Consider the following 25,555-nt stretch of genomic DNA (forward strand, 5'->3'; position numbering starts at 1 on the left):
GGTTAATTTGGGGGGTGATCGGGGGGTGAATTGTGTGTCTACGTGACCTGGTGTCAGTGTAGTGTTGTGCAACTCACTTTTAGATGTTCTCTCCCTCTCGGTATGGAACGAAAAGACCGACACAAGGGAAAGAACATTCCCCTGTCAATGGAAAGAGGGATCACCGCTCCAGGTGGATCTCTGCAGACAATTAGAGGAGCCTCTCAGGAGTCCAAGGTGCTGGCAATTCACAAGGCAGGATACAAAAAATGGAGATAAATGGACAGCCACACTCCAGGGAAACTTAAAGTAGTCTTTTATTAATAAAAACTGGACATGCAAATCCAAAAAATACAGTCACAAGAAGGGACAGCCAACGCGTTTCGCACACTGTTAGTGCTTAGTCATGGCTCAGCGCCCCCTCGCCGTTCACGCGCGCAACGTATAGCTACGGGCTCTCGTGCAGGAGAGCCGACCTGCCGCCGTAAAACTGCGGCGGCTGGTCGGCAACTAGTTAACTACACTCTGATCTCCCTCTAAATTTAACTAGCACCAGTACTATAAAGTACCCAGGCGCTACACACTCCTCCCACCTGAATAGACACTGTCCTCAGTGTCCCAACAAAAGGTATTCACTCCTGAATACCAGACCTGAATCTGCATTATAACACAAAATGATAGTAGGAAAGAAGGAATGGAGTGTACATGTCAATTTTACTCCGCTGCTCGACACTCAGGAAATGTTTGTTGTGACACGTGACTTTGTTCTAAATAAAAAGTACACAAAAAATAAATACCCCCAAAAGAATGCTCTATCTGTCTCAAATAAATGATACAAATTTAGTTTGGATAGTGTTGCATGACCATACAATTGTCAGTGTGAAGGAACTAAAAGCTGAAAACTGTCCTGGGCAGGAAGGGGGTAGAAAAGTGCCCAGTAGGCAAGTGGTTAAAAGGTAGATTTAATGATGTATTAATGATTAGCGAATTAATATGTGGTAACATGTATATACATAACACAACATCACGCAGCAAAATCTCCTGGATACTGTATACAACACAGCTCAGTAGATTTCCTTCCACTTCTCTGCGAATGATTAACAGACTGTTTCAGGAACATCCATTTTTTGCTGTGCATCAAGAAGCAGAAAACTGTCCAGAACTTTATATGTATGGAGAGTTCTACTTTGCAGATACATAAAGAGTGAGCCAGATCCATATATAGAAACCAGGGCAATCATGGGATAATCTATAAACCTTAAACTGAAGGCGGCATTGTATAGCAGGAGCAGTTCTCTCCTCTCCACCCCTTTTTTCCCTGTCCCTCCCAGAGGCCAATCCCGGAGATTTGCAAATACAAAAAGGAATCCTGAATGTTTACGAAAAAAAAAAAAAGGAGAAGAGAGGCTGGGGACTTTCTGGGTGACAAATCCAGGTGACCACACTGAGCAGGTAGAGCAGAGATCAGATTCTGCCGCATCAGAAATAGGAAGTTTTGAGTTTATTTAAAGTTTGTTTTTTTTTGTTTTTTTTCCTATGACAGATCTGCTAAGTGAAGAAGAGCTGCTAAACAGTAAACCGTGCACAAGAACAATTCTACATTCCAAAAAAAGTAAGTTGTCTCTGTGTTAAATGATTCTATGTTTTATTTTAAGCCCCAAAAAAAGTATTTTGACAGCAAAATGTCCACTTCCCCTTATTAGGAAATGCAGGGCTGACTTTGTTTTTCAGAGCTGGGTGGTGACAAAAACTTTACAAGTCTACTGGCTTGATGACAACTTTTAGGTGCTTTTGATAAAACTTCTACCTGTTTTGTGACATAGCTTTGTGCAAAGGATCTCTAAGCAGTCTCAGCCCATCAGTTTGCGCACGCTCTTTAAGTGTTCTGCGGAATGCTTACGTCTTGCTAGGTATCGCAAGGATTGTGGGAGGTTCCTCTGTTGAGACAACTCCTCTGCGACAAAAAACTACATTTGAGCTTTCACTGCTTGACAGAAGAGTAAACCTTTAGGGCTTGTACAGATATCAGGCAACATAACAGTTGATGATAAGAAACCCAAAGACAAGAGTTTAATACATTGCAGCTGCATACCAATCCTTAAAACGGAACTAAACCCATCCATTTACCTAACCAAAACTGTTACATTCAAGACATGCCGCCCGTGAATGATAATTGTGACAGTTGCTTGTGCTCTCAACTAAATGGTCAAGCCATCAAATGGCTGCTTTCATAACTGCTCACATGCAGCACCATGGCAAATGCAGATTAAACATAGGTTAGATGGCAACATCCTTGGCTGTAAGCCCATGTTCACAATGAGCTGCGGGAGTGAAGCTGTGCGATTTCAGCTGAACTTGCACGATTTCGCTCTCACTTGTCAGTTCCGATTTCGGCTGCGATTTCAGAGACATCTGTGCAGGTTTCGGCACAGATGTCAATGTAAATCGCGACGCCGCAGATATGGCGTTGCACCAATTAGGTCGTTGCCATTCCCGGCATATGCCGCTGATTTGACATGTCAAATCGCACCAGTGTGAACCAGGGCTTAAGGATAGGAGTTTTTAGTTTAGCTCCAAATATAGTGGCTGCATTAGTTTCCTTTTTATTTTGTATTTTTAATTATTATTTTCCCCTGGTGATCTGACCAGTAACACACTTCCCCTCTTAGGCTACTTTCGGACTGGGGCAGGGGTGCGTTAGCGGTAAAGCACTGCTAGTTTTAGCATCGCTTTACCGTCGTTTTAGGGGCGCTTTTGGCCGCTAGTGGGACGCTTTTAACCCCCGCTAGCGGCTGAACAAATGGTTAAAAGTGTGCGTGTTGCGGCGCTGCCGAATCGCTTTGAAGGGAATTCGGCAGCACTGCCCATTCATTTCAATGGGTTGGGCGTTTTGGGAGCGGTGTATACACCGCTAACGCACCCCTGCCCCATTGCCTTTCTAGCTAGTTTCCTCCTGTGCTTTTCAATAGTGTCTTTCTATCCACATTGGGTAAATTCCCCACAAAATACTCCTGCTGAGAGCAAAATAGCACTAAAACAGTCCTATTTCAGGGTGATGGAGAAGACGCAAGACTACACTGGGAAAGTATAGACACATTTTGAAGCTACCATGGAACAAACCAGTTCACCTTTAATAATAACTGCCTCTGCAGGTAAGGGGTGTGAGTGGAGAAAAACTAATTGTGCACAGCTTTGACCAAAGTTAAATAATGACTTTGCTATAGGTGTAGGCTATTTACATACCTGATGAAGCCTGACTTGAAAACTCCCAGAGGTCGCATTATGTTATGCCGTCCTGCCAGGTTGCTAGGATGTTGCTAAGAGACTCCCAGCTGTTACTGCTCACCTCCACCATCACAGGTGCAAGCTCCCAAATGGAAAGCTCAGAGCTACTGGATCAGGGGAGAGAAATTGAATGTGAGGGGGATGGAAGCGGAGGAAGAGCTTGCTTCTGTGATGCTGGAAGTGAACAGTATAAACTGGGAGTCTCTTGGTAACATCCTAGCATTAAGGCAGGACAGGATAATGCAATCCATGGGAGTTTTCCAGTCAGGCTTCACAAGGTACCTAAATGGGAGTTTTCCAGTCAGGCTTCACAAGGTACCTAAATGGCCTACACCTATAGCAAAGGGCATTAGCCAACTTTGGTCAAAGCTGCTTTTCTCTACAGACACCCCTTACTTGCCCAGGAAAGGTGAACTATGCCTTTAAGTGTTTGTTGTAGGAGGGAACAGGCAATACTGTATATTTTCATCCTTAAAAATGTAATCCCCTTCATAGACATAAGGCTACCACTATTGTTCCAAATCGATCTATACCCTTTGTTGCATTAATAGACCACAGCGTGACCTTTAGTGCTGCAAAGGAACCACAAGCCCCAGCAGGCCCTCTGATAGTATACTAACTTGCATTGCCCAACCCATGAAGAAATAAAATAACATACTGTATATATTCCTCATGAGCCTTCACCACCCAGGCATGTTTTATTGATGTCAGTGGCGGGCTGCCAGGGTGGCTAAGGCAGACAATGCAATGATCTGAAGCAATTCTCTGGCACTCATTAACACAATTCGCTACAGAACATTCTAAAAACATTTTGAAATACAATAAAACAGAGTCCATTATCCACGTGGAACCTGCTGTGTTGCCTGGCGATTGTGGAACAGTTCATGCGCAGTGGGTGGGGACAGTGGAGATAATATGAGAAAGCTGAAGGGAGAGGGATAAGGCCGCCTCAGTGTCCCCTTCATTGGCACATTGTTACAAAGGCTTGTGGCCTGGCCTAGATTTGGACTGACACTGCAGCTAGATGGTCTCCATGGCAATGGGCAGCACAGCAAAAGGTTTCCATGGCTATGGGTTTTTGTTCCGTTCATTGTGGAGCAGCCAGGCCAGAGGGCAGCATGCCCAAAGACATTGTACACCAATACTGTGGCGCCAGTAATGGGGCACCATCGGGTAACCCTGTCATGCCCTGATGGGGCCCCTCTCATCAATGGGGGAGGTTTCATCCAGAGATATCACTAATTATTGTCATATGAGGCAAGCTCAGGGCACATTGAAGTGTATCTGTGAGAGTGTATGAAGTAAATTATGATCAGGCCTCATATAAGCATTCAATTATTAAAGGCTTTCTAATTGAGTCCACAAAATGGCTGAGGTTCCCTCTATGCACTGTAAGAAAAATGACTTGTTGCCCCTAGCAACCAATGGGCTTCCAACGTTTATAGTTGCAGCCATGTTATGCAAATTGGACAGGGATTTTGATTGGTTGCTAAGAGCAGTGGGAATTGGGTCTCTTGGTCTCACTTTCTTGCATCCACCTGAAAAATAGTAATTGTCATTACCGTAGATACCTTGAAGTCTCATTAAGGGCCGGTTCACACTAGTGCGCTGTGCGATATCGCATGTGATTTGCACCGCACTGCAATTGCATACTACAGATAGTATGCCTGAAATCACATTGCATTCGGACTAAACTCGCATCAGGACCCTTTTTTTGGTCCGCACCAGAATCGGATCACATGGGTGTTCACACCAATCCATTTCCGAACTGACAGTATGCAAACTGAAATGGGGGTGTCATTAACAGTGTATTGACACTCCTCAGCAGTTCGCTTATGGCAGTGTGAACTGCCGTGCGAGTTGGGTGCAATGCGGGAAGCCGCAGTGGATTCTCAGGGTTCCCGCATCGCACAAGTGTGAACCCAGCCAGGCCAGTTAAGACCAGGAACAGTGTGGGAAAGGTGTGTTCCGTGTGCGTTTCCTGCCCCGCGTTCAAAATGCACTACCTTTGCGTTCTTCCCTGTGGGGACAAAGACAGCAATAAAAACCTGACACCCCTCCCAAAAAAAACTAAATAAGATTTGGGTTTAGATACACTTTAAGGAAAAGTTATGTCCCTGGAAGATAACATCTGAGTGCCCACAGATAACTTCCTGTCCAGTAATCCCATTGAAGGCCACTACAGGCAAGCTTCTGGTGAGACACACTGCAATTTAAAGATAAACCCCAGTGTCTCCTTCAGTCTTGCACCGTTGTACAGGCTCTTGTCCTCTACTGATATTTCTTTCTCTGATTTCATTGCACACTGTGAGCTTCTCACACTTTGCATTAAAAACTGCAGCAAGTTAGATAGACTCTGCCTTATTGTCTGGCTGGAGGACGTCCAGCATCAAAGCTTTTCTTCCCCACCTTGAGGTTCCCCTGTCTACTCTTTAATTCATTCGATTGAAGTTATTTCAATCATAGAGGTTCAGCATGCCATGTGGGCATTACCTAGGACGGTTTGCCTCCAAAATGACATCAGCCCATAAAGCCATTTTGATACTTGCATAACTCCTACTATAAGCCAGTGCACTCATTGTTTGCAATGGGGCTGAGGGCTCTTGAGAGGTGTACTGAGGCAAATTGCTGTGATGGTTTCAGGAAGTTATGTACAGCACCATGCTGATCCCTCTCACCAGCTATCACCTGCCTTCATTGCATAGAGATGCACAGAGACCCAGTCGTGGAATCACTGGGTCTAAAATAAGGTATGGAATGAAAACATGTCGATGGGGGGGGGAGTGGAAAGGGAAAAAAAATCGGATTTCTTTTGAGCTTAAAATACAATGCCAGCCTGATTTTGGTAAATGGGATGACCTAGAGCGTTTGGATCCTGATTTCGTCATTGGCTGTGTTGGGTACAGCTGTCCTCTGACAAAGTCACTAGGACAAAGGTCCCACTTCTGCAATTCATGTCACAAGATAAAACATTGTTGGCTGGTGTGCAGGGGGCTTTGAAGAGGTGCTGACATATCTGAGGTCCAGTCCTATCCTCTCATCCCCTTTAGATAAGAGTGTTTGCTGTGGTCACCTGCCTGCCAGTCACTTGGTCGCCGAGTTCCCATGACGGTACAGAACTGGCCGTGTAAAAGACAACTATTGATCCCCCTAGGTGCCTCGGTCCAACCTTTCCTAAATATGAATGGTTGGCATAGGTGGTGAAAAATACATTTATTTGAAGCATACAAATAGCCAAAAATTATTTTCTTTTTAGTTTTGGATAGGGTGTGGAAGTGATTGTAAACGATCATTTTGTAAAATAACCCATTCAGTTTAAAATACCATTTTTCCATTTTTTATAAGCGATCACAATCCCTCTGGTCTCAGCAGCATAAGAGCTGGGGGGAGGAAAATAAGCAGCAGCACACTGAGCTTCCCAGTGAATGGCTGTGCAGTGGGGGCGTGGCAGCACAAGTCTGATTATTGGAGGAGAGCACAATAAGTTCAAGGCATAACTAGAAAACTGACAATGTTGGCCCGGATTCACATACATTGGCGCATATTTATGCGGGCGTATCGTATCTAATATACGCTACGCCGGCGCATCGCACAGATGCAAGCACAGTATTCACAAAGCACTCGCCCCCAGTCGCTGTTAAAGATACTCTGGGTTTCCTCAGCGTAAGCCAGCGTAGGTAGAAGTGGGCGTGAGCCATTCTAATGAGGCGTGACCCCATGTAAATGAAGGACTGAGCGTCATAAAGTTACGAATAACGTACGGCGCATGCGCCGTCTTGTGGACGCATCTCTGTGCGCATGCTCAGAATCACGTCGGAACTACTACCTAAGATACGTCGAATCACTGCCTACGACGTGAACGTAACCTACGCCCAGCCCTATTCATGTACCACGTAAACGACGTAAAATATGACGGCTGTGTTCCCTGGTCCATACCTTTGCATGACTTGCGCCTCCTATATGGGGACTAACTTTACGCCGGACGTAAGTCTTACGCAAATCACGTATATTATGTGCCGGGCGCAACTACGTTCGTGAATCGGCGTATCTCCCTCATTTGCATATGTGCATAGAAAATCAATGGGAGCGGCAAATGCGCCCAGCGTACATATGCGCCAACGATACGCCGGCGTAGGAAAGTTACGTCGGTCGGATGAAGCCTATTTTCAGGCGTATCTCAGTTTATGGGCACGGCGCATAGATACGACGGCGCATACTTACACTTACGCGGCATATCTCGAGATACGTCGGCGTAAGTGCTTTGTGAATCCGGGCCATTGTGTCTTCCTGTATAGTGTAGTCTGTTTTTTGTATTTTTATAGGAAAGCAAGGGGACTAGCAGGAGCACCAGGGATTTCACATAAAGGAAGCAATACAAATAGAACAGGATACTTTCTCATACAAGTACATGATAGTCACATATCAGGAATATGAAGTGAAGGATAAGCAAATGTTGTCCAAGTATAAAAATCACAAGTATTCTTCCTTGAATCTTGGTGTGCTTTGTGTATTTCTTCCAGATCTATGCAGTCATCCAGTGTGAAACCTTAACCTTTGTGCAGGAACTTCCTGCAATAAAGACTGGTCATTGCTCCTTTCCCTTCTTGTACAGGGTGACTGGTCTTGTCTCTGCCCCCATCTGTAGTTTCTGAGCACACTTAAAGCACACAGGAAATATAAAAATTTGACCTTGGCGTGGGGATGCCCCTGCACAGCGAGGATTAAATGCTTATTTATGATTAGGGGACTAGGAAAAGCAGTTTTACTTACCCATCCCTAAGCTCCTGCAGGCTTCTCCATGCTGCTTTGGCCTCCTCTACCCTACACTCTGGTGGCTGGATGTGAGGACGCTGATGAACAGTCCACTGCTGGAGCATAGAGGAGTGCCTATCTGCTGGCGGAGTGAAATATTGCATTAGTAAATGTGCTTTTCATGTCTCCATGAGCATTTAACCTTTAATGCTCTTAATGTACGGTGTTCCTTACTTCACCATAACCAAGGAAAATGGTTCATCTACTTCACAGGAAGATCTTCCACCAGGCTGTACCTGTACAGAAGGGTTGCCATCTGTTCGAGATTCACCCGGACAATTCGGATTTGGAATCATGCGTCCGGGTTTCCGGGTTATTGTCTTTTGTGTCTGCTACACTCTCTTTCATGCTGCCCAAAGCCAGTACTAACAACCCCCCCCCCCCCCAACACACAGGCAGATGGGAGAAGAGAGAGGGCTCGATCTGCACCCGTTTCTCCCACCCCTACCCTCTGTGTCTGCCCACACTCCAACCCCCAGGGCTGTGCCTCAGAAAAGGAAAGTGGGGGAAAGTCCAGCAGCCTCAGATACATCTGGATGAGAGGTGCTGACTGCCAAGGGGGAGATTAGCTCACCATCCATCCCTGTCTGTGACTGAAGTCTGCCCTCTTTTCTCTCCTGCCTCTGAGTGAGTACACTAAGGTAAATCAGGGTTCTCAGAGCATCCCTTACATCAGAGTTCCCGTTTATACCAGATGCCACAGTGTTCCCCCTTACATCAGAGTCCTCTCCGTACACCAGAGTTCTCATTGTTCCCCCTTAATCAGGGTTCCCAGAGCATCCCTTATGTCAGAGTCCAAAGAGTTCTCCCTTTCATCAGAGTTTGCAGAGTCCCCACTTATAGTGAAAAGGAAACTCTGTGAGTTCAGATGGAAAAGGGGAACTCTGTGGACTCTGATGTAGAGGGGGACTCTTGTTATTAACTTCATATGATTAGACATGTTATTTAATAGCAAAATATATGTATATTTAATACTATAAAACAAAATTGCTGTGCGCCACTAAAGAGTTTCGGGCTTGACTTAAAGAAAAGGTGGCAACCCTACTGTACGGTAATAAGCCTCTCCGACCTCCAGAGTGACTTATTGCCACCTGTGGGGTCAGAAACAGCCAGAGAATCGCAGGTGATGTTATCCGTCCATGTTATGACATTGTCACACTGACAAGGTGTCTCCAGCAGCTGAGGCACCAAATGTTAGCAAGGGAGGAGCAAAGATGACCTAAGTGAAAATGGGAACCTAGGAAAGGTGACGTTCCCCTTCCTCATCTGTTTGACTGACATTAATATGAATTGCAATAGCCAGAAATAAGCTGCTCCGGCAACATTCTCTGTACTGAACCCATCAGACACCAAATGTCAATGCCAGGGCAAGGTCCTTTATCACCTAAGGTAAAAAGGCCAAAATGCACCCTGCCTATGAACTGTGCCTGCCCTTTTTGTGCACCTTTCCTGCTGAAGGGCCCAAAGCTGCTCCCTATTCTACGTCCTGGCCTTGCCCACTGTATAGAATACGTAACTTCTTGTTTAGAGACAGGCAGGTGCGCAGTTTGCACCAATTTCACTATCACCCTAGTTTGTTGCAGAAGCATGAAGGTTGTGGCTGGGCCAGTTTCTCCTCCTCTCTCTCCAACCAACTTTTAACTGCTGGAGGAAGAGCCAAACAGTGCATCATTCTTGTCTTGCCCCCCACCCCGCCGCACCGACCCCCTCCCTGTCCTGATCATCACCCCCCTTTGTGTCTCCCTGTGTGCCTGCCCCCCCGGCCCCATAGTGCTGCCAGATTTCCTCTTCTGCCAGGCGCTGTGGGTACACAGCGTCAGGACTGAGAGCAGGAGAAGGGGCCAGTAAATATGTAATTTACTGGCCCCTTCCTTTTCTGAATTGGGCACAGAGAGTGATTGGTATGGATCGCTCCTGTGTCCATTGATAAACTTATACATCAAGCGAATGATACTCCTTCCAAATTCAGGAAAATATGGTCCTGCTGGCAGCACTTTATCACTACTGATGAATATACCAAACTTATGGCCTAATCACTCACAAAAAGGCTGACAGGAATGTAGTTTGGAACTCTGGGCCTTATTTCTTTCTTTCTTCCCCCCCTATAATGACCATTAAGGAAACCACCTACCTCTTCCAAACCTCCTTTAACCACTATCACCACTCCCCTTTATTACCGTTATTATAACCATATTGAACAATATGAGCAAAAATATACACTCTGGACACTGGTATTAAAACGTGGAATTACACCTTAACAAATACGGTAAGTTGAGGCAATTATAAAGACAATTATAAATTAAAATCAGAGAGTCTTAGCTTTTTTGGGGGTTTATGTTTTATTTTTGTTTTTGTTTGTTCAACACGTTCCGGAAAAAAACGTAAAAGTACCGTAGATACTGTTTATACTTTAACTACACCAACATATTAGTTACAATATGTTTCACTTTAGTAGAATTGTAATTCCTCTTGACTGTATAGTCATGCCGGGCTCATAGAAGTGAGATTGATCCCTGGGTACTTTTTTATGTTTTATGATGCACATAAACAAAGATGATATCTGGCTTTTTTTTTTTTTTTTTTGCAGTATTTGGAGTTTTCTCACAAATATATTTTTTTGAGCTGCTTTTCAGTGATGCTCTGATGAATATTGTCACTATGAACTGTTTTTGTTTTTATTTGTATTTTACATTATTTATTTATTTTAGTCTTACCTTAAATCTTCAGCTAAGCAGCCAGGAGAAACAAACCGCAACCATCCTGTACAACAGCGGCACCATGCCTGAGAAGATCAGGTCAGTCACACTACTGTATTGCACTATGGAATATGGCAGTGCCATACATTTGAATGAATGAACTAATATTTAAAGATGGCTGACATAAAATGATCATACTTCTCACACCTTACTAAAGGTCACCAATACTATCCGTCTGCTGTTTTAAATGCCCTTCACGCATTGTGATTCTATATATTACCCGTACCTGTCACTAAGTGATTTATAGTTACCTAGAATAGGGAACATTAAGGGTAAGGGCTCGTTCTCTGCGGTTTTACCTCCCAACTAAACAAGGGCATGCAGCCAATCAGGGCTGTGCACATGCTGCGGCCGTGATGCCGTTCGTGGTACCACTGCTGAAGGCAACCTCTCCAAGTGAATTGAGTTTTGCTGAAACCTTACATTTGAATTTTTATTGGGGTGTGACAGATGATATAAAATCACATAACCCAAATCCAGGTGTCAGGCAACAGGAGAATACAGAACCTTTTTCTACTGGAAGCTGAGGAGGAATCGCCTGACCAGATTTAGGTGTCAGATAATAACAGGTGATAACAGAACACCTTAACCGTTGCAGATTATGACAAATCACACAGTCTGTCCGGGTAGCAGTTGATGAAAGATCACAGGACTGGTTCCTGGTGGAGATCACATGTGCAAGATATAGGGTTTAGTTACACAGGGCCAGATTCATGTAGAAGTGCGTCGGCGTAACGTATGGTAGATACGTTACACCGCCGCAAGTTTTCATCGCAAGTGCCTGATTCACAAAGCACTTGCGATGAAAACTACGCCGGCGGTCTCCGGCGTAAGCCCGCGTAATTTAAATGGGCGTGTGCCATTTAAATTGGGCGCGCTCCCACGCCAGACCTACTACGCATGCTCCGTTTCGGAATTCCCGCCGTGCTTTGCGCGCAGTGACGTCATTTTTTCAAACGGCGACGCGCGTAGCGTAATTCCGTATTCCCGGACGGCTTACGCAAACGACGTTAATTTTTAAATTTCGACGCTGGAACGACGGGCATACTTTATACAGCAATACGATTGCTGTGTAAAGTTAAGGCACCCAAAACGACGACTAGCTTTGCGACGGGAAACTAGACTAGCGGCGACGTAGCGAACGCGAAAATCCGTCGTGGATCGCCGTAACTCCTAATTTGCATACCCGACGCTGGTTTACGACGCAAACTCCCCCCAGCGGTGGCCGCGGTACTGCATCCTAAGATCCGACAGTGTAAAACAATTACACCTGTCGGATCTTAGGGATATCTATGCGTAACTGGTTCTATGAATCATTCGCATAGATACTCTGAGAGATTTCGTATCTCCTTTGTGAATCTGGCCCACAGAGATTACATGACTAGTTCTAGTTGGTGGGAAACCACACAACCAGTTCTAGGTGAAGGATGATGGGGGGAATTACAAAATAATTTGCAGGTGTCAGTTGATAAGAGATCACATGCCCAGTTCCAGGTAGTAGATCAAAGATCACAGGAATAGTTCCTGGTGGAGGCTAATGAGCGATCACATGTCAGATGTCAGTTGATGTGACCACATAACCAGTATTATTATTATTTTTTTTTCAAATATTTGTATTGGATTTTAAAAGATACAAATACATATCAATGCAACAGTTTGTATAGGTAAAGTTATATAGAATGCAGTATTTTCCATCGAAAGATCATACAAGCCCCAAATAGGGGGGGAATACAACCATGTTAGAAATTTGTTTTAGTAAATATTGTAACATGAGGAGGAAATTAAAAAAAATAAAAATAAAAAAAATAAATAAATAAATAAATAAACACATGGGAATTGGAAAGTAAAGGGAAAGCGTAATGAGCCCTTATGTAAAAGATCAGGAAAATACTGATTGAAAAAGAGGAATCATGAGAGATAAAGATCAATATATTCATATAATCAATCACTACAAGAGATCAAACCTACAGAAAAAGTGAGCAAACCCAATATGATATTAGTTGTCCATGAAAAATCTGAATTCTCTAGACTTCATGAATTGTGACCAGCATGCCCATTTGCTATGGAACTTTCCGGAGGGATTATAAGATTGGTGGATCAAATCTTCCATATTTGCTATGTGCTGGACCTTACATAACCAATCAGAAATAGAGGGGGGAGTAGGTTGCATCCATTTAGCGGGAATGCATAGCCTTGCAGCATTGATAAGGTGCAAGATTATTGAATCTTTGTAAACAGAGTTAGGCAAGGTAGAGTGGTGTAATAAGTATTGCTGAGCGGTATGATCTGGAGCATAAGTAGTGATTTCATATATCAGGTTGTGGATCTTTTACCAAAAGGGTTTAATGTCACTACATTCCCACCATATATGGAGCAATGTTCCGGGAGCAGATTTGCAGCGCCAGCATAAAGGGGATACATTTGAGTTGAATTTACTAACAATATAAGGGGTTCTATACCATCTTGAATACAATTTGTATCCATTTTCTTGGGTCAGCACATTTAGAGAACCCTTGTGTAATCGTCGGAAGATAGTTTCCCATTGAGAGAGTGGATACCCTGCGCTGCCAGGTGTGCGTAAATGGTAGCTGCTGACACGGCTTATTCAAAAAAGCAAAACAACCAAAAAAATACGTATGTGTAGCGCTAAAATTACAGGTTCCTGTTTCATATAGAGGCTTGGAGTGCAAACTGCAGCGCCATCTTGGATAGGTGATGTGCTGTCTGTGATTGCTGATTGTTTGGGTATAGCTTCCGGCTTACTCCTGGGGACCTATTCCATATAAGGACCTACCCACCAGTTGGACCTACGCTTCCTGCCAAGGATTGCTGTTTGACAACCGTCATATAAAGCCTTGACTGACCTCTTTTGGCATATGCCACCAGTGGTCAACAAGTTCCGGTAAGCCTGCACTTTTTCCGGTGATGGGATTGTCACGTTAAAGGAGTCACGCTTTTTCTATTTATTCACCTTTTCACTTGAATGACTTGTGGATGTTGATGAACTTTGCTATATACCTCGGATCATCACACTTAGGAGTTTTTGTTGGACTTTGTTTTCATGTTTGATACCACCTTAGGTGTATCAGTTCACGTGCCAGTTGACACTGTTGTCACCCCTCGCTACAGAGGAATCTCACATGTTTCACAATTTGTGTCTAACATTTATTAATGTTATATGTGTTTTATTTTTTACTATACACATTTTTTGGTATTTTGATATTCATTTATTAATTTTAGCGCTACACATACGTATTTTTTTGGGTATTTTTTTGATAGTTTCCCATTGGTCTATTGAAAGGGAAATTTTTAATTCCTCTTCCCATTTGAGATTTGCGGTGTCTTTTTTGAGATCGAAGTCTGAATAGAATAAAGCGTGTAATGTGGAAATTTTATGTTTTTGGGGAGATTTTTTAAGACATATATTCTCAAATGGAGTCTTAGGTCTGTGCCAAGTATGGCTCATATTGGGTTTATTCATGAATTGTGTAATAGTCTCAAAATCATTCTGGGAAATACTAGTGTAGGGATGTTTAGCAAGGAAGCATTCATATGAGATAATGGAACCCTGTTTTAAAATTGTGTCGGCCCTCAATATATCATCTTGATGTGGAATAATAGGGACAGTGGCAGACAATTCCAGAGGTATTTCTGGGTTGCCTATTAATGGGGTCATGGGACCATATACAGAAGAGATATCAAATTTTTTACAAAGGGATCTGAAAATTTGTAACGTGGTTCCGGTAACTGGGTGAGAATTGATCCTCTGTGGGAGTTTACGGGGGTGAATCCATGGTAGGTGTGTCGATGGGATATGGTAGGTGTATGAGGATTCTCCTAGAGTAATCCAATCCTTAATATCACTATGAAGATGCCAATCAATAATTCGAGTCATATGGCATGCCCAGTAGTATTTTTGTAAGTCCGGTAATCCTATTCCTCCCATTAGTTTGGGGATAATGAGTTTATCCCACCTGATTCTAGGCTGTCTCATGTTCCAAATAAATTTTAGACACATCTGCTTAAAGTTTCTGAAAAAAGCGCAAGGAATTTTGATTGTGATTGTTTGCAGCAGATATATAAATCTTGGAAGAACGTTCATTTTAGTTATATCTGCCAAACCAGGAGAAAAATCCAGAACCCCATTAAAGTAGATCTTTTTTGACCGTATTAAGCATGGGTATAAAAATTTTGTCGTATACATTTTTCACATTAGGCGTTAATTTAATTCCCATGTATGTTAAACATTCCTCCTCCCATTTAAAAGGGAAGTTTTGCTTACATAGGGCAACCGTAGGTTCTGGTAAAAAAACATTTAAGGCTCTCGATTTAGCGAAATTTATTTTTAGATTAGAGATATTGTGAAATAGGGAAAAATCTTTTAGTAAATTGGGGATTGTAGTGATAGGGTTGGACAGGAATAAAAGGATGTCGTCCGCAAATGCTGCCAGTTTATATGTTTTTTCTTTAATAGTGATACCCATAATATCATTATTCGCTCTTAGTTTACACAGAAATGGTTCCAAGATGAGCACAAACATTATTGGTGAAAGTGGGCATCCTTGCCTCATGCCGTTCGACACAGAGAAGGCCTCCGACAGTCCGCCATTAACTTTGATTTTGGCCGTGGGAGATGAATACAATAATTGAATAAATTGAAGTAAACGATCTTTTATGCCTAGAGTTCTTAGTGCTTCCTGCATGTAGTCCCAGGCTATCCTTTTGAAGGCCTTTTCTGCGTCGAGGGATAATAAAAATCCTGGTGATTTAGAGTTCTGAAGCCAATTTTGAATAAGAATTGCTTTTGTAGTATTGTAGTATTGTCTCTTGCCTCCCTGCGAGGAATAAATCCTACCTGATCCAGGGAGACAATACTAGGCAACAAGGGTAGCAAGCAATTGGCAATCATTTTTGCGTACAATTTTATATCCACATTTAGGAGTGATATTGGCCTATAATTGGAAACTAGCGTTACGTCCTTATCTGGTTTAGGGATTACTGCTATATGAGCCTCCAATAGATTTTTGGTAATAGTTGGGGGAGCAGGAATGGAATTGAAAGCTTTTAAAAAATTTGGGATAATCGCTTCCATGAAAGTCTTGTAGTAATTGACTGTAAAGCCATCTGGTCCCGGGCTTTTGCCTGTATTAAGTTGTTTGAGGGCTAATAAGGTTTCAGATAAATCTAAAGGTTTTTCCAGATTTTCAGCAACTTCAGAATTAATAGGTTTAGGACTATATGATTTCAAAAAATCAGAGATCAAATCATTTCTATTAGGTGAATTTTTTGGATGGGTAATAGTGGGTAAATTATACAGATCGGAATACAATTTTTGGAAATGGTTCGCTATTTCAGTAGAATTGTTGTAAATCTGCCCATTAGAATTAGAGATAGAATATATGTTGTTATGTTTTTTTTAATTTTTCGAATTAAGGGAGTTAGCTAGAAGTTTACTGCTCTTGTTGCCAAATACTTAAAAAAAAATTTGTGATAGATTTAGATTGCGTTTAATTTTTTTTTCCAGTAACAATAGAAGTTCTTCTCTGACTTTTAGAAGTTCTGTAAGGGTATCCTTAGCCAATGATTGTTTATGTTTATTTTCCAAGAAATTGATTCGATTTGTGAGAGTATTAATGCAAGTCTGTCTCAATTTATTTCTCCTAGCAGCCAAAGAGATCAATTCTCCCCTAATTACGCATTTGTGAGCTAGCCATATGTTTAGAGGATGAATATCTGTCGAATCATTCTCAGCAAAATAACCAGTATTATAAAGGAGATCACATGTCCAGATGTGGGGTACAGTTACATAGAGATAAAATGACTTTCCAGGTGAAAGATGATCAGGGATTTGCAGGTGTCAGAGATCACAGGCAAGTTCCAGGTGGTAGTTGATGAGTGATCACAATGCCAGTTTCCGGTAGTAGTTGATGAGAGTTCTCATGACAATTTGCAGTCAGTGATGGGAAACCACTTGGCCAGTTACTGGTTACAGCTAGTTGGAAATCACTAGTGGCAGTTATTCGGAGTTTACATGACCAGCTTTAAGCAACAGTTGAAAATGGACCACATTCCTTTTTCAGAATTCCGGGGTTGCCAGTGATTGGCAGCTGATAGTAGGGCATACTTCAGAGAACTGGTGCATTTTCTAGTGGAAGAAACCCAATCGCAGTGTTTCAGGCCTGCAGGTTTCTGGAAGTTTATATTTCTGCCTGCTTTTTCAGATATCTCTTAATAGGAATAATTCTGTATTACAGCTTACCGGCTAAACTGATAAACGGCGGGATCGCCGGTCTGGTGGGAGTCACCTGCGTCTTCCCGATAGATCTGGCTAAAACACGACTACAGAACCAGCAAGGACAAAGCATCTATCGTGGGATGTAAGTGGATGGTGGAGAAATGGTGGAGCTGCAAAATCTGCAAATTGTACATACTTATCACGTCTCTTTGTACAAGCTCCCAGTGTAGTCAAAAAATCATGGCAGCTGCTATGCTAAACTTCTTAATAACATATCTAGTTGCATGACTGTTATGTTAATCCAATTAATTCTATTATTATACAGGTTTTACATAGCACCAACAGTTTACACAGCGCTTTACAATATAAAAGGGAGACAATACAATTACAATACAATAAAATACAAGAGCCCCTGCTCAGAAGAACTTACAATCTAATAGGGTGGACAAGTGGTATAAAAGGTTATAGGATGGGAATGAGTTAGTTAAAGGCGTGATAGGCATCCCCGAAGAGATGAGTTTTCAGGGATCGCTTGAGGGCAGTCAGAGTAGAATCCTGACAAATTGAGGTAGAGAGTTCCAGAGTATGAGAGACGCTCTGGAGAAGTCCTGGAGATGAGCATGGGAGGAGGAGACAAGGGAGCTTGAGTGCAGAAGGTCTTGAGAGGAGCGAGAGGACAGTTCGGGTGATATCTGGAGACAAGATTGGTGATGTAGCTCCAGGCAGAGTTGTGAATACCTTTGTATGCTGTAGTTGGTATTTCGAATTTAATTCACTGGGCAATCAGAAGCAAGTGTAGGAATTGGTGGCAGACACTGAGCAGTTGGTATGGTACATGAGTCTGGCAGCAGCATTCATAATAGACTGAAGAGAGCATAGTCTATGGAGATGTAGGTCTATGAGGAGGGAGTTACAATAGTCAAGGTGAGAGATAATAAGGGTGTGAATGAGTAGCTTGGTGGTTTCATTCGTTAAAAAGGGGTGATTTTTAGAGATGTTACGAAGGTGAAGTCTACAAGCTTTTGAAAAAAATTGTATTTGGGGCTGAAAGGACAGATCAGAGTCTAGGATTACACCTAGTTCCCTTGCATGAGGGGAGGGATTGATGGTTGCATTATTGATTTTGATGGAAAAGTCAGGGGAGGGGGCACGGGCAGCTTGGTTTTAGAAAGATTTACCATAGTTTATGGAAGTGGTGCGACATCCATGCTGATATGTCAGTTAGTAAGTTAGTAATGCGAGAGAAGACTTAAAGGGTGAGGTAAGGAGTAGAGAGATAGATTTAATCGAAGTAGAGATGGTATTGGAAGTCGTGGGAGGTTATCAAGTGACCAAGGGAGAAGGTGTAGATAGAGAAAAAAAGGGGCCCAAGAACAGAGCCTTGGGGTGCCCCTATAGAAAGAGGAAGTGGAGAGGAGGAGACAGAGTTGTAGGTAACACTGAAGGAGCACTGTGACAGGTAAGAGGAGAACCAGCATAGTGCAGAATCTTGGAGGCCAAGGGAACAGAGTTAATTGAGAAATAAGGGCGGTCAAGAGTATTAAAGGCCGCAGAGAGGTCAAACTCTTAGTATGGATTACTGGCTATTGGTTTTAGCAGTAAGCAGTTAGTAAATCATTACTGAGTTTTAGTAAGGCAGTTGCTGTGGAGTGCTGCAAGCAAAAGCCAGACTGTAAGGGGTCAAGAAGGTTATTTTCAATCAGGTACGAGCTAAGAAGGTTGTAGACGAAGGGTTCTAAAAGTTTAGAGGTGAATGGGCGCAATGAGATGGGTCCTAAGTTGTTCAGGTTGGTGGGGTCCAGTGAGGGCTTATTAAGTATGAGAGTAATCTGTGCATGTTTTAGAGAAGATAGGAAAGTGCCACTAAAGAGGGAGAGATTAAAGATGTGAGAGAGCATAGGATAGAATAGGAGGGTGATCGTAGTAGTTGTGAGGGAACAGGATTCAGGGACAATTGGTTAGTTGGGCATCTGAGAAAAGCTTTGTAACCTCTTCAGAAGTAGCCAGTTCAAAAGAGGAGAGTGTTGACTGTGTTGTTAGACAAGGTATGTTGAGTGGGGAAGATGTATGCACAGTGGGGGTGTCCTCACGTATTGCATCAATCTTTACTTTGAAGTGATTGGCAATCTCTTGGGCAGTGAGTGAGTTAGAGGGTAGAGGGGGTGGGGGACATAGCAGAGAAATTAAGGTAGAGAAGAGTTGATGGGGACTGGATGACAAGGTATTAATAAGAGACAAAGTAGGTTTGTTTGACAGCATAGAGGCAGGAATTATATTTTAGAAGGGCATATTTATATAGAGTGAAGTCCTGAATGGCTTTAGTAGTTTAAGTCCAAGACCCAGCACATGTGTGGAGATCACTCACTGCCTGCTTGTCTCGGGTCAGATTATCACAGTGAAACCACAGGCTCAGCATAAGAGCCAAGCAATTTACATTTTCACAAGTAGGTCAGCAATGATAGGCTATGTCAGGTTTAGCGCTGCATGCCATTTCAGTTCAATATAGAAATGGAAGTTTGATGTTTCTCTGTCACATGAGCGGGGGGAAGAGTGTGTAGTGCTACCCCCGAAGGAGTCGCTGTTTGATTCAAAATCGGCTTTCTAAGTTACCTTCTTGACTTGGTCTAGGGGTGACTTCTATGAGTGTGAAAAAAGAGCAAGTGTCCAGACACAAATTCAGTTTCAAAGCTTTATTCCAAGGCCCAAACTGGCCAACATCAACAAGACACACGACAGGAAAAAAAGGCTGATGAGCGTAGGGAAACCTTAGTATCAGGCCTATAGATATTTGGAGAGAGCAAGCCTGCTCCCAGCAATGATGCAGATCAATTCGTCGCCACCCAATCAGGACGGGTAAAGTGCCCCCGGACAGGCAGTTATCTCAGGCCTGGCAGCCGGAGCGTCACTTGCAAAAAATCACTGGGAGGATACAGGCCTCTCCCACTGACAGTTTAAGCATACCTGTCATACAGTACGGCGACTGGATCCCCGGTGGTTCGTCTAGGCCTTCCGGACAACCTCTGGTTCTAGGTTCTCCAGAGCCATTTCCCACCGCACAGCTCCCAGCCTGGGGATCCTCTCAGCAACAGTCTGGGACCCAGCAAGCCGCTGGGGTCCCTCTCTAATTAAGGTGCATGGTGCACGACTTTGGCGTGGCAGGACGCGGTGGCGGGGCCCATGGATGCGCGTACCCTGAAGGTGGGTACCGCACTTGTTCACTCGGGCCCGCAAGAACAACCAGCCAAAAGCGTCCGCCACAGATATATCCCCCTCCCAGCATGCCCAACGAGGAAAAAAAAAACTAATTGGCTGCTGAAGAGGTGGATCCCCCAGAACCCCTCTAGCGCCAACTGCCGCCCAGGGGTGTCAACGGGAGTGATTAAGCCTCCCATTCCCCACTAATTTTAGTGTAACGCCCGTACTAAAAGTATGGGGGCGCTACAAGTGTTTGATTCCCAAAACATTGCTCGTATCACTCACCCATTGCTAATCTAAAGAGCTATTGCCATTAATTTCCATGTTGAGCAGATAGGGATCAGCAGAAGAGAAAGAGAGGTCATTGTGCTATGGATGTCAGTCCCAATATATGGCAATTGAAAAAAAATATTGCCTAAAAATGAAAAAAAATTGCTATATATATATATATATATATATATATATATGCTGAATATTATTATTGTGCTAAATTAAGAAATGCTCAAAAAAGTGCTCAAAACAGTGAACAAACAATAAATACTAAGGGCCAGATCCACATACATGTAGATCGGTGCAGCGTATCAGAGATACACTACAGCTACACTACAGCGCCGTACCTTACCTGGCGCATTTTCGAATCCTCAGCGATTTCACGCCGTAAGTTACGGCGGCGTAGTGTATTTCTGGCGGCGGATTTCAAATTGGGCGGGTTGGGGGCGGGTTTCATTTAAATGAAGCGCGTCCCCGCGCCGAATGAAATGCGCATGTGTCGTCCAGGAATTTCCCGCTGTGCTTTGCGCGAAATGACGTAATTTTTTTTAACTTAGACGTGACTTACGTCCATCCCTATTCACGGACGGCTTACGCCAAAAAAAAAAAAAAATTAAAATTTCGACGCGGGAACGACGGCCATACTTAACATGGCAATTCTATGTATACGCCGCAAAATACCAGCTTTAACTATACGCCGGAAAAAGCCGACTACAGACGACGTTAGAAAATGTGACGGGCGCGCGTACGTTCGTGGATCGTCGTAAAACGCGGAAAACGCCACCCAGCGGACGCCGAAGTATTGCATCTTAGATCCGAAGGCATACGAAGACGTACACCTGTCGGATCTAACCCAGAAGCCGTCGTATCTTGTTTTGAGGATTGAAAACAAAGATACGACGCGGGAATTTTGAAATTACGCGGCGTATCAATAGATACGCCGGCGTAATTTCTTTGTGGATCTAGCCCTCAATCTTAAATTAACATCCATATATAGGTGAATTACCTAAGTAACAGTCCATCTTACTCTTTTGTTCTGTGAAAAACATACAGTAAAACCTTGGTTTGAGAGTAACTTGTTTTGAGAGCAAGATATTTTAATACATTTTGCCTTGATATACAAGCAATGTCTTGATATAAGAGTAGCGTCATGTCACAACTGAGTATAAAAAAAAAGAGAGGAGCCTCTAAGTGTAGCAATATGGTTACATTTAATGAAGGTACAACATTTAGCAACTAATTGCGACACTAAGGCCCCGTACACACGAGAGGATTTATCCGCAGATACGGTCCAGCGGACCGTTTCCACGGATAAATCCTCTCAAAGATTTCCGCTGATTTCGATGGGATGGAGTGTACACACCATCGCATTGAAATCCGCGCGGAAATCCTCTGCCGATGACGAGTCGCGCCGTCGCCGCGATTATGACGCGGCGACGGGCGCGACGCTGTCATATAAGGAATTCCACGCATGCGTCAAATCATTACGACGCGTGCGGGGAATCCCTTTGGACGAATGGATCCGGTAAGTCTGTACAGACGAGCGGATCCATCCGTTGGAATGGATTCCAGCAGATGGATTTGTTGTGCAGCACAGCAAATATCCGATCTGCTGAAATCCATCCCAGAGGAGATTTCTCCGCGGAAACAGATCCGCTGGCGTGTACACACCATAGGATCTATCCGCAGAAACCCATTTGCTGGGATTTATCTGCGGATGGATTCTATCGTGTGTACGGGGCCTTAGAGGTGCCTCTCTTCTCTTTTATACCCTGTAAAAAAAAATGCTTTGATATACAAGTTCTTTGGATTACAAGCATGTTTCTGGAACTAATTATGCTCACAAACCAAGGTTTTACTGTATTAGAAAATTTGGTGTGGCCCGCACCAATCCCTGTGGGCACACCCTCGCCCTGGATAGACCTCTAAACTATAAAAGGCCTTAAGCGTGTTCGTTTTTAGGCCGGAAAGACATTATAACCACAGATATAAATCATTATCACTCCATGCACAGACCTTTAGCCAGAAAAGTCCATGTATGGAGTGATTCTGATTTATTACCTGTGGTTATAGCTTTTTCCCAGCTTTAAAGGGAACATGTGCTCCTAGGACCTTTTAAAGTTTAAAGGTCAAGCCATTAAGGTGACAGCAGGCTCACAAGGGTTGGTGGAAGTTGCACCAAATTTTATAATGTTTCTCACAGAACAAGAGTGGAAAATGGGCAGTTACTTGTGGACATTAATGTAGAATTCATTATGTATTGTTTGTTCACTATTTTTGAGCATTTTTTGACATTGAGTATGTAGTTCTTGATATGATGGCACAATTGTAATATTTTCCATATCTGAGATTATATGTATGTGTATATATATATATATATATATATATATATATATATATATAAAAGCACAGCACACATTTTTTATTTATTTTTTACTGTTAAGAGGTGTTGTTTATCATCTTAAAGTGCTAGTAGCAGGAATGTAGGTGAATAGGTGAGTGGGATGGAGGTGATAATATTGCACATATATCTGTGTATGCAGATATACTGGATGTCAGCTAGTCATGTAACAGACACATGATTTTGTCTAGCACAGAGAATCAGGCGCAGTTAGTGAGCGTGAGGATAGGGGAGGGCAGGAGGTCATCTAGGGCCATCTATCTCATCAGCTGATTGTCTGAATCTTTCCACATTCCATTTCTTTTTGTTACCTGTGCAATCCGATTATTGTCAGTTATGAGTAATCCAGTCCTGAAAATTCCAGGCAAGTGGAATCTTGTGTTTCCCTTGTGTGCAGACAAGGTGCACATTGTATATTCTTAGCTGTGGAAGTGGGAGGGTCTCATTCATAGACGGAGACATGTTCACCCTGCGTTTTTAGCACAGGTCAAAGCGCTGCAGCGCTTCTTCACGGTCTACGTGTCGCTCTCCAAATACTTCAGGTGCTGACATTCATTGATTCCCTGCAGCTCAGTGGGGAGCCCTGAATGTGGGGTAAACGGGTGTAAAACCAAATCCAAATGAAATGTGTTAAAGGTGATTTTTTTTATCTACGTAAATTTTGTCTTCTTTAGTTCATCCTTTCCCTCCTCTTTAACATACCAAATGAATTAAAGGGGTTGTAAAGGTTAGATTTTTTTAAATAACAAACATATACTTACCTACACTGTTTTGCACAGCGTGGCCCCGAACCTGCTGTTCTGGGGTCCCTCTCCGGCTCTCTATTCTCCTCCGCGCTTCAGATAACCCCCTCTGGGAAGCGCTCTCCCAAAGGGATTACCTTGCGTGTGCGCTCCCGAGTCCTGTATTCGGCATCCAATTGCAGGACTCAGCCCTGCCCCCCGGTGCCCGCGTCATTGATTTGATTGACAGCAGCGCAAGCCAATGGCTGTGCTGCTATCAATCTATCCAATGAAGAGCCGAGAAGCCCTGGCAATGATCGAGCGCGTGCGCGACGCGGGACTTTCCAGGGCTCAGGTAAGTAAAATGGGGGGCTGGAAGGAGCAGTAATCATCGGATGTTTTTTCACCTGAATGGATAGAATGCATTCAGGTGAAAAAACATGAACCTTTACAACCCCTTTAAAAGAAAAAAAAAAAAGACTTTTCAGTGAGTCAGTCAGTCAAGTGGATTCAAACATGCTTGGGACAAACAGATCTATAAAAAACACAAAACATATATAAATAAAAAAAATGGGGCAGACTCAATGGAGCACTTTTTTCTACCATCACACTTCTAGGTTTCTGCTCATAAATTGATATTTTTTCACTTTAACTTCCAGCTGTAAAGCTTATCTTTACTGTACAGCACAATACAACAAGCCACGATGAGTAACCAACATGTACATTTCATCCACTTCAAAGTACAGCACAACTGTTCCTTGGTTGCTAGGGGTTACCACACTTGTTATAGAATACTCAATCTGCTGCTTCAAACTCCCAGACATTTCTCAGAAACCGCCAGGGTGGTAAATTTCCTTTAGTGGAGTTTTGTAGCTGGCATCCCCTCCTCCTTCCTGCGATGATTCACACCACTTCCAGCATGGAGCAGAATCTGTTTGTTATTAAAAGGAGAACATCTTGTGGTGACCGCACCCCGACAGTGCAAAGCTCTCAGCAAAGTGTACAATCAGTAGTGTTTTATAAGATGATAGCCTGTGTGTATAGTGGAACGGGTAGAAGAGCTCTGGACAAATGTAAAAATTAGCCTTTATCCCATTTATAAATATATCTAGTTATGAAACATGTTTCAATTAAGCCATAGTAATTGCTTAAAATCTTTCTCTCACTTCTCTATTCCCCTCTTCTATCCCCTTCTGCCCCCCCTCCCCCCCACACACACACTTCTCTCTCCCTCCTTTCTATCCCCCCACTTCTCTCTCCCTCTTATCCCCTCACTCCCCTTTCCCTCTTATCCCCTCACTCCCCTTTCCCTCTTATCCCCTCACTCCCCTTTCCCTCTTATCCCCTCACTTTCCTCGCCCTCCTAAATCATGCTTCCCTCTCCCTCTTATTCCCTCTCTTCTCTCTCCCTCTTATCCCCTCACTTCCTTCTCCCCCCTATGTCCTGCTTCTCTCTCCCTCTTATCCCCTCACTCCCCTTTCCCTCTTATCCCTTCACTTCCCTCTCCCCCCTATGTCCTGCTTCTCTCTCCCTCTTATCCCCTCACTCCCCTTCCCCTCTTATCCCCTCACTTCCCTCTCCCTCCTATCCCCTCACTTTCCTCGCCCTCCTAAATCATGCTTCCCTCTCCCTCTTATCCCCTCACTTCCCTCTCCCTCTTATCCCCTCACTTCCCTCTCCCTCTTATCCCCTCACTTCCCTCTTCCCCCTATGTCCTTCTTCTCTCTCCCTCTTATTCCCTCACTTCCCTCCCCCTTTATCCTCCCCCCCCCCACACAACTCTTTACATCTATGTTTTTATCTCCCATACCCACTCTCTCTCTCGCATTTCTTCTCCCTCTTACTGTGCTCCCTCTTCGCCCCTCTTTTCTCTCTCGTTCTTCTTTATCTCCTCCTCCG

General features: G+C 43.5%; 1 protein-coding gene across 3 annotated transcripts in view; it reads left to right on the forward strand.

Annotated features, from left to right (window-relative positions):
• Positions 1 to 1,074: 1,074 nt before the first annotated feature.
• SLC25A18 (solute carrier family 25 member 18) overlaps positions 1,075 to 25,555 on the forward strand; it is a 43,047-nt gene continuing 18,566 nt past the window's right edge. The window contains exons 1-4 of one of the 3 annotated variants that reach the window (XM_040345333.1): positions 1,075 to 1,431; positions 1,523 to 1,591; positions 10,785 to 10,871; positions 17,087 to 17,209. In XM_040345333.1, the coding sequence (XP_040201267.1) occupies positions 10,855 to 10,871; positions 17,087 to 17,209 (140 nt within the window). In that variant the 5' untranslated portion in view covers positions 1,075 to 1,431; positions 1,523 to 1,591; positions 10,785 to 10,854. The remainder of the gene's footprint in view (positions 1,432 to 1,522; positions 1,592 to 10,784; positions 10,872 to 17,086; positions 17,210 to 25,555) is intronic. The other 2 variants (XM_040345332.1, XM_040345334.1) reach the window with 2 other exon arrangements.

Source organism: Rana temporaria, chromosome 3 (genome assembly GCF_905171775.1).
Source record: "Rana temporaria chromosome 3, aRanTem1.1, whole genome shotgun sequence".
Taxonomy (NCBI): Eukaryota; Metazoa; Chordata; class Amphibia; order Anura; family Ranidae; genus Rana; species Rana temporaria.